The 15,864-nt window shown below is 37.5% G+C and overlaps 1 protein-coding gene across 16 annotated transcripts in view; it reads right to left on the bottom strand.

Annotated features, from left to right (window-relative positions):
* Positions 1-2,083: 2,083 nt before the first annotated feature.
* LOC130995214 (uncharacterized) overlaps positions 2,084-15,864 on the bottom strand; it is a 31,994-nt gene continuing 18,213 nt past the window's right edge. Inside the window, exons 2-15 of one of the 16 annotated variants that reach the window (XR_009092090.1) lie at positions 6,488-6,512; positions 6,162-6,270; positions 5,995-6,056; positions 5,617-5,757; positions 5,031-5,496; positions 4,595-4,868; positions 4,334-4,424; positions 4,218-4,244; positions 3,750-3,879; positions 3,145-3,201; positions 2,713-2,787; positions 2,548-2,622; positions 2,358-2,463; positions 2,098-2,234 (exon numbers count right to left, since the gene is read on the bottom strand). Coding sequence is in view for 15 of the 16 variants with exons in the window: in XM_057920398.1 (XP_057776381.1) it covers positions 2,133-2,234; positions 2,713-2,787; positions 3,145-3,201; positions 3,750-3,879; positions 4,218-4,244; positions 4,334-4,424; positions 4,595-4,868; positions 5,031-5,093 (819 nt within the window). In the remaining variant the exon portion in view is untranslated. The other 15 variants (XM_057920407.1, XM_057920398.1, XM_057920397.1 and 12 more) reach the window with 15 other exon arrangements.

Genomic DNA, 15,864 nt, shown 5'->3' with positions numbered 1-15,864 from the left:
TAACAGATGGGCTTCGATTTAAATGTTTGGGCTCGGCCCTTTACAAATAAAATCTGATGGGCTTCTTTTAATTAAAGGATTTGGACCTATTTTAATTAAATTGTTTGGGCCTTATTCAAAGAAAAACATGATAGACTTAATTTATCTAATTAATTTGGGCTTATATCTATTTAAATTATTTGAGCTCTTAATAATTAATTTAAATTGAGCTTGATTAATTTAATTATATATTGACCTTTAAATTAATTATTTAAATGGAGTTCTTTATTTCAAGTATTTATAAATGGATTATAAAATGAAATATTTCGAGTTAAACTCTCATTTAAATTAATTCTTTTCAAAATGACTTATTAATATGGATTATTCGAAAATGATTAAATGATTTTAAAAATAAGAAAGCATGATCTATGATGATATAATTTATCTATGTAATATTATAGGATTTGTTTTTAAATGACGGAATATTTGACTTGATGACATAAATAGAACGAGTTATGATTAATGCGCATGTTGATGTTCGAATAAATAGTTTCGAACCTAAATGATAGTTATGTGATAATGTTTTGAGTTTAAGGTTTTGACGAGATAAGATTAATTCTTTCCAGTCCACATTAATTATTACTTGGGCTCCTACGATTTAATTGATTAAGTCCAATGAAATTTATTTATTTAACCCAATAAGAGTTATTATTTTAGGCTTCTTTATTAATCCTAATTATTTTTAATTAGTGATTAATATTAAAATTTACTAATTTTTTTTAAGGGTGATGATGGGCTCACTTATTGGGCTTCATGATTTTTATCTTGGGCCTCATTTGTTGGGCTCTAGAAATTAATTGATGTTGGGCCTAATATTATTAATGCACTGGGCTTCGAATTTATTCATTTGGGCTCGAATTAAATTCCTATCGGGCCATCATAATTATTCTATTAAGTTTAATTAGAGAAGATTTTAAGACTTACTAATTATTAATTAGTAAGTGAATTAGATTATTTTTAAAATGAGTAGATTATTAAAGATTAATAATCCGACCTCATAAGACGAGCTTTAATTCCTTAAATAGGATTAGCATCTCATAATTTAATTAAAGGAATATGAGTCATGCATAATCATTTCACGCATCCTCATTTATTGAGATTTTTCGAGAATTAGAATCTTATTTTATTTTCTCGGATTAAAGGTCAAGCACCAGAGTTAGAGCTAAACCGTGAGTCTGCTATTCAGGTAGGCTTTCTATGTATAAACTAAAATTATATATTAGAATTGTTAAGACTTTATGCTTATGAATTTAAATGATATTGTCAATGCCTAAATGCTTTATGTTTTATTATTAATTGCCTATCTGATGTTAATCGAATTCGGATTCTGGATGGGACCGTAAATCCCTTCGGAATTAGTGTACACCTTGTGATCGTGAGTCATCTAGCGGGTTGGCCGATCATAGTGTCCGTAGAGGGAGGCCTCCCTCTCGGCACGAGTTACTGATATGGTGATTAATGATATGAAATACCTGCGCGGGTTATTGATGAAAGAAATGATATTATGTTTGGTAAATACGAGTCTTTAAAAGAAAACCCTCGTATATTACTACTATTGAAAGGCTTGACAATAAAATATTATGCATGTATGTAAATTTCGGCAAGTGTCCACTAAGTACTTTTGTACTTAGCCCTGCATGTATTTTTAAATGTGCAGGTTGAGCGGTGATCGAGGATGTAGTGTGCAAGCGGAGCTTTGTCAAACTAGGATGATTACCTCAGAGTAGAGTATATGTCTTCATACATATACTCAAGTTATTGTTATTCCGCTGCGAACACTGATTATGTTAAGATATTATGTCAAACAATATGTATTATTTAATAATGTACTAAAACTATTGAGTACCCCGTTTTGGGATAATATTATGTACGGTCCCCTTGTGGCCTTCATTGATATCTAGATATTTCGATTGATTTCCTTATACAAATCGAGTCATTAAGAAACCGAATATGCCCCTTTCTAACTCCCGCTCCTAAATCCCCTCCCTTAGTCGCGGTTTCCCCGAATTTGCTATCCTTAGCAAGTGCGGTCGTGACAAATAGAGCCAAAAGTCATAGCTAGAGAATTGTACAAAGTACATACACAAGTTGTTTCAAAGTCTCATAAAATCTTTCACTTCATTAGTCCAATATTCTTCGCTTGATTGTTCTGCCACTCTTTGACTTGAGTGTTGGTGTTTGTGAGACTCTTTTGCCTAAAAGTTGATAATATTAATAAAATTAGTTAATGACAAACATAATGAATTTGCATAATATCCTATATCGTTGATGATTTGATTTAGAACTATTAACACCGTTGCCTCATGTAGAATACTAACCTTTATTATGCTCGACAACCACTTTAGTAAGTTGGTGGGATGAATCGGATATGATTTGTATCTTGTCTTTTAAGATATTAGACTTCATTTTCTTTGCCTTCTTTGCCGATAATGTTGCACAGAAACACCCATCAATCATACAAGAACACTTCAAAGATTAAGTGTCTATATAATGACAATAGTTTGTACCTTTAGCTACATGTTTGTCCTTAGCTTGAGTTATTTTAGTCTTTTATGCTGATTTTGCCACAAGGTTATGTTTCTCCTGGTATAGTGTGCATAAATGATTGAGTTAGTATTGTTAACAACGAAGAATATTAAAAAAGAAAATTTATCTAATTGGTTGAATAATTACCTGCCAAAGGTAGACGTGACTCCATATGAGAATCTTCAACAAGTTTGCAATCAGTTGCTCTCTCCACAAATTCATCTACAAATAAAGTTGCTTAATTATATTTGCATACGTTTTATAAGTTGTTGGAGCTAAGCAAGTAACTGGTACATACGTTTTATACGTTTCATGGTAATTACACAATAGTAATAAGTGGTAGTTCAAAACATGAATAGATTAACATAGGCGATATCAATTTAAAATTAGAATGTTTAGATGTGCATGCCTGAGGATCTTTGATCTTCATGTTCACCAGACTTTATGACCTCATGCTAATGGTTTTAGCTTTCTTTTTTATTTTTGAAATTTCTAACAATGACACAATATTATTCATCATTTGCTCGATTAATAAATTCTAGAAGATTTAAAATACTATCTATCATGTCTGACTATTACCTGATAGAGGCATATCCAAATGTGCACCATCAAAATTCTCAGGTCTATCAACATCATCTAACATTACAAAACCAATATAAATATTGTTAGATCAATCATTATTCTTATATTAGTTATACAATTTCTCCATTGCAATAAAAAAGTCAAAAACTCACTACTCATGGAAAAGAATATTAAAAGTTTCACCAACATTAGTTCAAAGTGATCAGAAGAATCCTTACTTTCACTAAGCCATGATTATAATTTTCTTGTGGAAAACATATCATGAAAATCTTTAGCAAAATGCACTAAATCTTGTAATAATAATTGAATACTTGAATCTTCAGAAAGATCTAAGTGCACGACTTTTTTTCATTTGCTAACAAATCTTCTTTTGATTTTCCCAATGTTACCTAATGTAGTATATGAATTGAACCCGATTTCTTAGATGAATAAAATATAAAAATTAAATCTAGAAAATTTCTTGTTGGGCGCGTGCATTTTTTCATCACATAAACTTTTGTGATTATATATGTAAAAAATCAAATACACATGTCTAACTAGATTTTTTGAAAATAAATTTCTAAATTTTGGTGACAATGCAAGTACAATATAAAGTAAGTCACCTCTTTCTTGTGCAACATTTGTTCCACTTTAGTAATCTGCAGAGGTTGCTTGGGTGAGCGCAACACTTTCTTTTCAAAAAAACCACCAGTTTGTACTAACATGTTAATGGCCTCTTCATTCTCTTGCTTCCTGTTTATGATAATTATAAGCAAGTTAGGAACAAAAATATTCACATGATGAGATTCTTAATTGTTATACAGATTATACAATACAATCTCTCTAGTTCAATTAGCATTTCACTCTTAGAGTCATCCAAGACAATTGATTGAGCATTGGTGGTCAGACTCGATCCTGAACATTAAAGACAAACCATCATCGATTGTGCCTAATAATTTATGTATGTATAATTTATCTCACCACATAAATTCATGCATACCGTAACATGACACGACTGGAAATTCAACAACAGTGTCCTATTTGAAATAGGTTCCAATTTAGCATAGATCTCATCGGATACAGAATCTTACCAAAATGTCACCACAAACGTTTCCAGCCTACATTTCCATGAAATATGTAATTATAAACTAAACTAAACATATGTAAAGAAATAGAAAAACATAAACTCATCGTGTATCTAACATACTCTGTATCAATAGCAGCATACTCACGAATGACTTTACCCTGTACTGTGGCTTCCCGAGGTTCATGGGTACCAATAATGACACAAGTAGTATCTGAGTAAGAGAAGAAAATGATTAATTAACATTTAAGTCATACTAAAATAATCTCATTCTAAAATATAATAAGTACAATAATTCTTTTCCTAAACTTACACAAAATATTGCTAAAATAAATATAGAAATATCATTCGCAATTCTTCAATGATTAAGTTGCTTAGCTTAACTGATCAATGTCTTTGTTGAGAGGAATTTATGGAACTCACAACTTGGAGTTGTTCTAAAACTTAGTCCACCAGCAGGTATCGAATCATTTGGTTCTTCATTCACCAAAGTATCTTTTCTGAATGTCCATTGGTAATTACATGTCACAATTGGATTCTTGTATTGCTTTGGATCAGAAACATAGGCTCCTTTCACCATGTAAACATTACCCTCTTGAAGCACATGTTTGAACCTAACTATATTATCATGGAATATCACAACATCAAGAGTGTGGCCCTAAAAAGAACAAAAAAATTAATATATGTCACCTTTTAAAGGTAAGAAAAACTCACAACAACAGCTTAAATGTAAGGGATGCTCATTAACTTACCAAGCCAGCTTAAACAAAGTGCAACTGTTAATAAATTAATAAGGTAATCAACAGACATAAACACATACCTTTTGAGCGCCTCTGTCCACAAGAAGCTTTACATAAACGTTTAGACCATGAAACACTAACATTATTAGACAAAGGTAGTTGCGTCACATCGGAACCCAACCGGCGCAAGCAGCCTGCGAACCATCAAAATGCAAGAGTAGTAACATAGTCAAGATGAGTAAATAAACAATAACACTAAATAAAATTAATTATAACAATACATTTTGACAATATGGAATTAGGGATCACATTTGTTGGGCCAAGGAAAACTTGACCATTTTTAGAAGAAGAGCCGAGCAAATGAAAACAAAACGATTGTTAATATAAAAGAAATCAGTTTTTCAAGTATATGCTAAATTCTTAAAAGCTCTAAAGAAATTTAAAACAAAAGTAAGAGAAATCATAACATGTCACTTGTGAGATTAGAACATTCCCAACGATGTCAACAATGAGAACACGCCTCTTTCTATTTTTCGAAGTCTTTATCTGAAAATTACAAACCATAGTCAATAAAAAAAATAATAGCAGCATCACTTGCTAAGCGATCCCACATAATGTTAAATTAAATTGTGCAAATCTAGACACAATTCAACAAATATTATGCACCTCGCAAACTTCTCGACTGAGTAGTTAGAGCATGTGAACACTCAGGGCCAAAGATAATTGGCATAGCCATATCATATGCAGACGGAGGAGGTAAACTAAAAAATAAACGTCTTGAAGTTGTTACAGGGCTGTCTGAGCCATCTAAACACAAAAATAATGTAAAATTTGCATCAAAACAAATAAAAGCAACAAAGAATTGGAAAGCAAATAGTAGGTGTGACTACACAGCTAGCAACTTGCATTATATAATAATTAAAATTCCCATAGACCATACTTTAAAACAAAAACACAAAATAAATAAAGGTAAGTGTGCAAGTGATACAAATGAGTTAAAAAATAAAATAAAATAAAAACACAGAAAGCTCATCTGTAAGTAACCTTCTGTTGAAAGCACACATCTTTTTGCCATCATAAAATATCTGAAAAATGCGGTCAAAGTCCTGACACATAAAAAATCAGTAATTTAGCTGGTGATATAATAACATATGAAAAGAAAATGAAACTCGAAAATACTATTATGAGATCAAAGTAGGGCAGCGACTCACCGAAGCTGCAATAAACAAATGAAAGTGTTCCAGCAAAGAAATCAATGGGAGCAAAGACAAGTGGACCCTGAGCGCGCCCGTCGAAAAACAGAAACTGAAAATAATAATTCTGTATAACACAAAGCAACGAATCCTTAAAAAACCTACAGGCTAAAGGCAATAACCCAATCTGCTCCTAGTCCTAGAATAATGAACCTCATTCACTTCAAAACAATAACAATAATGAAGAAACATTGCGACATGACTTTTAAATACAATGAAAGAGCCAAAACACATGAAGAGAAAGATCACAACACAAATAAAAAATAGAACAAAAGCAAGCGCACCGTTGAATTTGGAGAGGCGGAATAGCTTTCTTGGAGTAGAAACACAAGGGGAGAAAAAACACAAAATTAGAAAGTAAAAAAATATTGGAGATCATAAGAAAGCAAAAAACCAAACAAAATATATGAGCAAGTCACCTAATAGGAATCAGCTATCGTACTCCTTATTTAATGTAACAACCCGCTCTTTTATTATATTTAAATCCGGTAATACGATAATTATTATTTCATCTTTCAGTAAATCAAGCCCAATAATTATTTATGATTTAAATTCAGCTTATGACACTGGATTATATTCAATTAAGCAGGATTATTATTTTATTACCAAGTCAGTAGTTTCGCGTAAATAAAACCGCGATGAAAATTATTGAGTAAGCCAATAATTATTTATTTCAGATTCATAACTGACTTAGTTAAGTCATGTTATTTATTAATCACAATAGAATTATTTTTGTAGTGACCCGCTCTTTTATAAATATTAAATCCAGTAATGAGTGTTTATTTATGTTCATCAGTGAATGAAAACGGTTATTATTCTGATATGAATTCAGCTTATGATCCTGAATTTATATTGTTTAAGCAGTCAATGATATTATTTCAGAGTTATAACTGACTTAGCAAAGTCACGTTATTTATTTAAGCGAGATGGAATTAGATTTTATTCTTACCCAAGTTGTGGATTATTTCAGACTCGTGAGTTAATTAAATCTGCGGATTTAATTTATATATTAGGGCAACGAACGAATTAAATCTACGGATTTAATTTTTATTCATTTTATAACTTATCGATTTTAGCGAGTTATCACATGTCGAAATCGAGATTTATGTAAATACAGTATCAAGCAGAATCGAAGCCAGTATTTTATTTCAGTTACGGAATCACCGAGACATAGAAAATACACCATTAATTCTTCTCTTTTTTTTTTCTTTTTCTTTCCATCAATCTTTGACCACTCATTTTTCACCCCAACCATTCACTCTTTCCCTACCATTTTCCCCCATCACTCATCATTTTTCCCACCACTCATCACTCAAGTATGCAGCCAACAATCCTCCTCTATTAACTTCAACTCCAGCCAACAGACTCCCCTATCACTCACAGCAGCGTCGACTTCCCTGCTGCCATACTTGAACAAGCTTCAGTTCATTTGAGACTTCATTAACAGGAGAGAAAGAGCTGCCCAACTTCCGCCAAATCCTCAAGGTAAGCTTCGGCTTGAACGTTTCCACCTCCTGCCATAACCTCCACCTGCATTTTAAAGCAATAACACCTTCATGTATTTCAGTTATTCCCCATCTCAATCATCAATACCACAACAGCCAACCAACAAGCTAGATACTCAAGGTATTTATGCGATCTCAGATATTCAATCCAGTTCACATCCATGCTTAGCATAATCACAGTTTATCTACACGATATAGTCAAGATATGTTGTACAATAGGGAAATACTTTACAACAGAGGATTTTATATGCTTCATTCCACTGCACCCCAGAGTAGCAATCACAAGAACTCACACCCTCAGAAACTAGATAAGCGTTTGAATTGGAGAGAGAGATTAGACTTAGCTTTAAGGGAGGGAAGGGCCGACTGCCCAAGGCAACTGCCGAGCCCCAACTGCCGGAACGGAGAGAGAAGGCGGCGACTTCTAGTCGTCTCGCCTGCATTCGAGTAACGACGACGTCGGAGCTGGGGAATCGCTGAGGCCGACTTCCTTGTTCAGTCCAGCTGCAACGACGGAGATAACGACGACAAACTCCTGCTACTTCGTCGTAAAACGGGAACAACGGCAGCGGTAGCAGGCGGCGTATCCTCCTCCTCCAGAATCCAGCAGCGGCATAGCACGGCTCGAACCCACCGACTGTCGGAACGGAGAAGAAAGGCGGCAACTCCGGCGAAACAGCAGCAGTCGGCGCTGACCACCGGACGAGCAGCAGCAACTCCAGCCGGCGACGACTCCAGGCGAAGCAGCAGCCACTCCCAGACGACGACCGGCGCCGTTTGAGTCGCTGGATTCCGGACGAAAGAGTAGCAACAGCGGCAACGATGATATTTCAGATCCATGGCCGATTTAGGGCTCTGCGATGAAGAGAAAAGGGGGCGCTGGGCTTGACTTGTAGAAGGCCGACGCCGGTGATAGCGGACGATGGCTGGACCGCCGGAGAAGGTGGAACCGACCGGATTTTGAGGGGCGCCGAACGAGCAGGCTGGAGAGGAAGGGGCGAACAGCTCCTTGAGAGAGAGAGGAGAGTGAGACGGCAAGGTGTGCCGCCCTCTGCCAGGCACGGCCGCGCCGGCAGCGGCGGCGACGCCCGCCTCGGCTGGAGGCGGATCGAAAGAGAGAGAGAACCGAAGGGAGCGGCTCCAACAGAGAGAAAGAAAGAGAACAGAGATGGGGAGGAAACGTGAGGTAGAAAGAGGAGGGGCTCAGCCGAATTTGGAAGGAAAAGGGGGAAGAGAATTGGGTGTTGGGCCATTACATTGGGCTCGAATTTTTTTTATATTTGGGCTCGATTTTTTTAATTTTGGGCTTGAGTTATTGTTTGGGCCGAATTTGAGCTTGTTTATTTTAAGGAAATTGGGCTTTTCCTTTTTATTTATTGTGGGCCGAATTATTTTAAGCTGGGCTTGATGTTATTTTTAATGACTTGGGCTTCACATCTAAATTATGAATTGGGCCTCTGATTTTATTTATATGGGCCGATTTTAATTACTGATTGGGCCTCTGAATTTATTTATATGGGCCTTTGATTAATTTATTTCAGTTGGGCCTTGGTTAATTTATTTCGTTGGGCCTCGTTTGATTAATTTAAGGGTTTGGGCTTGGTTTAATTTATTTATGTGGGCCTCATAATTTTAATTATTTGGGCTTTCTTTTATTTAAGTTTGGGCCTTCCCTAATTTAATTGTTTTGGGCCTCATCTTTTAATTGTTTTGGGCTCCCCTTATAATTCATAAATTGGGCCTTTATCTATATTATTTGGGCCGAATTATTTGAGCTTGGGTTTGTTTTATTCTAAAGGAAATGAGCTTCCAATTTAATTGATTGGGCTTTCACTTAAATTCGAATTGGGCCAGTCTTTTATTTAAATGGCCATTCCCATTATTTCTATTGGGCTTGAATTATTTTAAAGATTGGGCTGATGCTTATTTTACGATGGGCTATTATTCTAATCTCATTTATATTTCAGCTGGGCTGAGTTTTATTTAATTTTAAGCTCAGAATAATTCATTCTATTCTTGGGCTAATTTTAAATTATGGACTGAAATTTTATTTAGTTGGACCTTACATGATTTATTTATTTGAGCCCAACTATTTATTATTTAATCATTTGGGCCAAGAATGATTTAATTACTAAGCCCAATGAATTATTTTTAATTGGACCTTTCATTTTAGCTATCCAGGCCCATTTCTGCTTAATTAATTATTGAGCTACCTTATGTTGAGCCTTTTAATTATTCGAACTCATAATATTTCAAATTCTCATTATTAAGCCCGGATAATTATGAGTTTATAAAGCGAATAAGCTGAAGTATTTAATTATTTTCTATCGACTACGAGGAGCGGGATTTATTTAATCGACGGATTAGAACACCCTGAAGAGAACGGATTAATTTTAGTTAATTATCCGGAACCATGAGACGAGACTTAGCTTTTGTTTAAATCCGATAACCTGGATTAACAATAGAAATTCCCTGATTATTATTTCAGAATAATAATTCATGCATAAGGATCATGCATAGTTAAATACACATTCTCATTTGAGGATTTTTATTCGAGCAAATATCTTATATATGTACATATATTCTCGTAATAAAGGTCAAGGGCGAGATTGACAATCTATTGAGGAGCTTCTGTACCACAAAAAGTTTCTAACAGGTGGGCATTACTTTCATATATATCAAATGAGTTTAAATATTACGTTCAAGCAAGTTATTTCATGACTAAATTAATTGAAGTTATTTCAAATATTGTCTTGCCATAAAATATTTAAATTTCAGTATGATATCTATCTGATGTGACTTTTATCATGCAATCGAATTCGGGTCCTGAGCAGTTGATAGCTATCCTGCCAGGACTAGTGTACACCAGTGACCGTGAGTCATCTAGCGGGTTGGCCGGTCAAGTGACCGTGAGAGGTGGCCACCTCTCCGGCACACAGTTCCAGATATGATAGATTACAGAACTTAGACTGCAGTCGAACTTTAAGAATCACAAATGAATTTAGTAAGCTTGGGCCTTTTAGCGAAAAACTCCCTTGCTGTACTGTTTATGATGGCATGACAATTTACAGTTTTGAAGCATGTATTTTTATATTTAGGCATACGTGCCCACTGAGTACTTTTGTACTCAAGCCCTGCATATATTTCTAAATGTGCAGGTTGAGCAGCTGCAGATGGTGATGAAGTGATGAGCGGGATTCTTTTGTCTTATTATGTATTAATGAACTCTAGGGTTACATGTCTTCATACATGTAATCAGAATCATATTCCGCTGCGTACTCAGAAGTTTTATGTTTATTTGGCTAAGTCAGAGATATCTGAACTTACTAGTTATTTGAGTTTATACAACTAAACTTCTGTTATATTATAAATATCCCTTTTGTTAAATGATGAAATGTGATCCTTCCTTGTTTGATTATCCCCTTTCTACCCCGCTTCTAATTTCCCTCCATTAGTCACGATTTCCCCGGCTTAATTATCCTTAATTAGGTCTGGTCGTGACAGAGTGGTATCAGAGCAACTTGCATTCCCATCCTCGTTGGGGCTTTCCCAACCTTAGGGTCATTCATAGGCAACAACTGGTTTCGCCGTGCCACGGCTCATCAGGGGAACAGCATCAGCTCTCATTTCGAAGGCACCATACCGGATGGCTCCTAAAGAGTTGGAAGAACTCAAGATACAACTGCAAGAACTTTTGGAACTTGGATTCATTAGGCCAAGTGTATCACCTTGGGGTGCACCTGTACTTTTTGTGAAGAAAAAGGATGGCACATTGAGAATGTGCATAGACTATAGGGAACTGAACAAAGTGACACTGAAGAACAAATATCCTTTACCAAGGATAGATGACCTCTTCGACCAGCTCAAGGGAGCAAGCGTGTTCTCGAAGATTGATTTGCGGTCTGGTTATCACCAGCTGAAGATTCGACCAGAAGACGTACCTAAGACGGCATTTCGAACTAGGTATGGCCACTACGAATTTGTAGTTGTGCCATTCGGGCTAACTAATGCGCCAGCCGTGTTCATGGACCTCATGAATCGAGTGTTCCATCCGTATTTAGACAAATTTGTCTTGGTATTCATAGATGACATCCTGATCTACTCGAAGAACGATAAAGACCATGAGGAACATCTGAGAATTGTTCTAGAAACGTTGAGGACAGAGCGCCTTTATGCCAAATTCAACAAGTGTGAGTTTTGGCTCAGCGAAGTCACGTTTTTAGGACATATAGTATCATCAGAAGGGATTAAAGTGGACCCTGAAAAAGTGCAAGCAGTGCGCGAATGGAAATCGCCTACTAACCCTAATGAGATAAGAAGTTTCTTAGGATTGGCAGGTTACTATAGGAGGTTTATGGAAGGATTTTCCAAAATTGCAAGGCCAATGACGCAACTACTCAGGAAGGGAATAAAATTTTCTTGGACAGAGGAGTGCGAGAAGAGCTTCCAAGAACTTAAGGAGAAGTTAACTACGGCACCAGTGTTAGCCGTCCCAACAGCTGATAAGGAATACATGATCTACACAGACGCATCCAAAAATGGACTTGGTTGCGTGCTGATGCAAGAAGGAAGAGTGATAGCATATGCGTCACGACAGCTTAGGCCACATGAACTGAATTACCCGACTCATGATCTGGAATTAGCTGCAGTGGTGCATGCGCTGAAGATTTGGAGGCACCACCTATATGGAGTTAGGTGTGAAATATTCACAGATCATAAAAGCCTGAAATACTTTTTCGAGCAAAAGGACCTCAACATGAGACAAAGGAGATGGCTCGAACTAGTGAAAGACTATGACTGCGGTATTAACTACCACCCAGGCAAGGCCAACGTAGTGGCTGATGCATTGAGTCGTAAGACCCAATCTAAATTGGGAGCTCTCATCACTCGAGAGACGGTGCTCATAAGGGAATTTAGCAAACTGAGCATAGAAGTGGTTAAACCACCAGGGACGATAGCAAGCGTTGTGGCAACAGTACCTAACTTGAGGAAGATGATCGTAGAAGCACAAAGAAAAGACGGGAAGATGGAAAAACTACGGGAAGCAGTAAGAAAAGGAGGCGTCAAGAATTATCAAGAAGCATCAGATAATGTTATCCTCTTTGAAGGAAGAATGTGCATCCCCCACGATGATGAGCTTAAGGATAAAATCATGAGTGAGGCTCACGATACCCCTTATACTGCCCACCCAGGCAGTACTAAGATGTATCAGGACCTAAAGAAACACTTTTGGTGGGAAGGAATGAAGAGAGACATAGCGTCATTTGTGGAGAAATGCCTAGCATGCCAACAGGTGAAGGCCTTACATCAAAGGCCATATGGAAAACTACAACCGTTGGAAATTCCAGAATGGAAGTGGGAGCACATCGCAATGGATTTTGTGACCAGTTTGCCCAAAACAAAGAGAGGAAACACTGCCATTTGGGTAATAGTGGATCGACTCACAAAATGTGCTCATTTTATACCAATACCGATCACACATGGGTCAAACAAGCTAGCTCAGTTGTATGTTCGAGAGATTGTACGCTTACACGGTGTACCAGTGTCGATCACTTCAGACCGAGACTCAAAATTTACTTCTAGATTTTGGATGAGCTTACAGAAGGAGTTAGGCACGAGGTTAAATTTCAGCACCGCCTTCCACCCGCAGACAGATGGGCAGTCTGAAAGGACAATTCAGACCCTCGAAGATATGTTGAGAACAGTGGTGTTAGATAGAGGTGGAAGTTGGGAAGTAGTGCTGCCGTTGATTGAATTTGCCTATAATAACAGTTACCAGGCGACTATCGATATGGCACCATATGAGGCATTGTATGGAAGAAAATGTAGATCACCACTTTATTGGGATGAAGTGGGTGAGAGAAAAGTTTTAGGACCAGACATGGTAAATGAGATGGTTGAGATAGTCCGCCAAATCAGAGAGCGAATAAAGGAGGCGCAAGATAGACAGAAATCTTACGCTGATGCACGCCGAACCGAATTACAGTTTGAAATAGGAGACAAGGTCTTCCTAAAGGTATCTCCTACCAAGGGGATAACTAGGTTTGGTGTCAAGGGAAAACTTAGGCCCCGATTCGTAGGACCTTATGAGATTTTGGAAAGAATAGGCCCAGTAGCCTATAGGTTGGCATTACCGCCAAGTTTTGGAAACGTTCACAATGTTTTCCACGTATCACAACTCAGAAAATACGTTTTCGATCCAAAGCACATAATCCACCAAGAAGAGATGATCCTTTGCCCAGACTTGAGTTATGAAGAGAGACCAGAGGCCATTCTAGATCGAAAAGTACAACAACTCAGGAATAAGGCAATCACATCAGTGAAAGTCTTATGGAAACACCACGGACAAGAGGAAGCCACGTGGGAGCTAGAAGACAAAATGAAGGATAAATACCCCGAACTGTTTTAGAAGAAATATGCAAATTTCGGGACGAAATTTTTGTTAAGAGGGGTAGTATGTAGTGACCCGCTCTTTTATAAATATTAAATCCAGTAATGAGTGTTTATTTATGTTCATCAGTGAATGAAAACGGTTATTATTCTGATATGAATTCAGCTTATGATCCTGAATTTATATTGTTTAAGCAGTCAATGATATTATTTCAGAGTTATAACTGACTTAGCAAAGTCACGTTATTTATTTAAGCGAGATGGAATTAGATTTTATTCTTACCCAAGTTGTGGATTATTTCAGACTCGTGAGTTAATTAAATCTGCGGATTTAATTTATATATTAGGGCAACGAACGAATTAAATCTACGGATTTAATTTTTATTCATTTTATAACTTATCGATTTTAGCGAGTTATCACATGTCGAAATCGAGATTTATGTAAATACAGTATCAAGCAGAATCGAAGCCAGTATTTTATTTCAGTTACGGAATCACCGAGACATAGAAAATACACCATTAATTCTTCTCTTTTTTTTTTCTTTTTCTTTCCATCAATCTTTGACCACTCATTTTTCACCCCAACCATTCACTCTTTCCCTACCATTTTCCCCCATCACTCATCATTTTTCCCACCACTCATCACTCAAGTATGCAGCCAACAATCCTCCTCTATTAACTTCAACTCCAGCCAACAGACTCCCCTATCACTCACAGCAGCGTCGACTTCCCTGCTGCCATACTTGAACAAGCTTCAGTTCATTTGAGACTTCATTAACAGGAGAGAAAGAGCTGCCCAACTTCCGCCAAATCCTCAAGGTAAGCTTCGGCTTGAACGTTTCCACCTCCTGCCATAACCTCCACCTGCATTTTAAAGCAATAACACCTTCATGTATTTCAGTTATTCCCCATCTCAATCATCAATACCACAACAGCCAACCAACAAGCTAGATACTCAAGGTATTTATGCGATCTCAGATATTCAATCCAGTTCACATCCATGCTTAGCATAATCACAGTTTATCTACACGATATAGTCAAGATATGTTGTACAATAGGGAAATACTTTACAACAGAGGATTTTATATGCTTCATTCCACTGCACCCCAGAGTAGCAATCACAAGAACTCACACCCTCAGAAACTAGATAAGCGTTTGAATTGGAGAGAGAGATTAGACTTAGCTTTAAGGGAGGGAAGGGCCGACTGCCCAAGGCAACTGCCGAGCCCCAACTGCCGGAACGGAGAGAGAAGGCGGCGACTTCTAGTCGTCTCGCCTGCATTCGAGTAACGACGACGTCGGAGCTGGGGAATCGCTGAGGCCGACTTCCTTGTTCAGTCCAGCTGCAACGACGGAGATAACGACGACAAACTCCTGCTACTTCGTCGTAAAACGGGAACAACGGCAGCGGTAGCAGGCGGCGTACCCTCCTCCTCCAGAATCCAGCAGCGGCATAGCACGGCTCGAACCCACCGACTGTCGGAACGGAGAAGAAAGGCGGCAACTCCGGCAAAACAGCAGCAGTCGGCGCTGACCACCGGACGAGCAGCAGCAACTCCAGCCGGCGACGACTCCAGGCGAAGCAGCAGCCACTCCCAGACGACGACCGGCGCCGTTTGAGTCGCTGGATTCCGGACGAAAGAGTAGCAACAGCGGCAACGATGATATTTCAGATCCATGGCCGATTTAGGGCTCTGCGATGAAGAGAAAAGGGGGCGCTGGGCTAGACTTGTAGAAGGCCGACGCCGGTGATAGCGGACGATGGC

The sequence above is a fragment of the Salvia miltiorrhiza genome, chromosome 7 (assembly GCF_028751815.1).
Source record: "Salvia miltiorrhiza cultivar Shanhuang (shh) chromosome 7, IMPLAD_Smil_shh, whole genome shotgun sequence".
Taxonomy (NCBI): Eukaryota; Viridiplantae; Streptophyta; class Magnoliopsida; order Lamiales; family Lamiaceae; genus Salvia; species Salvia miltiorrhiza.
The sequence above is the reverse complement of the archived record's forward strand: the minus strand, read 5'-3'. Positions and strand labels throughout refer to the sequence as shown.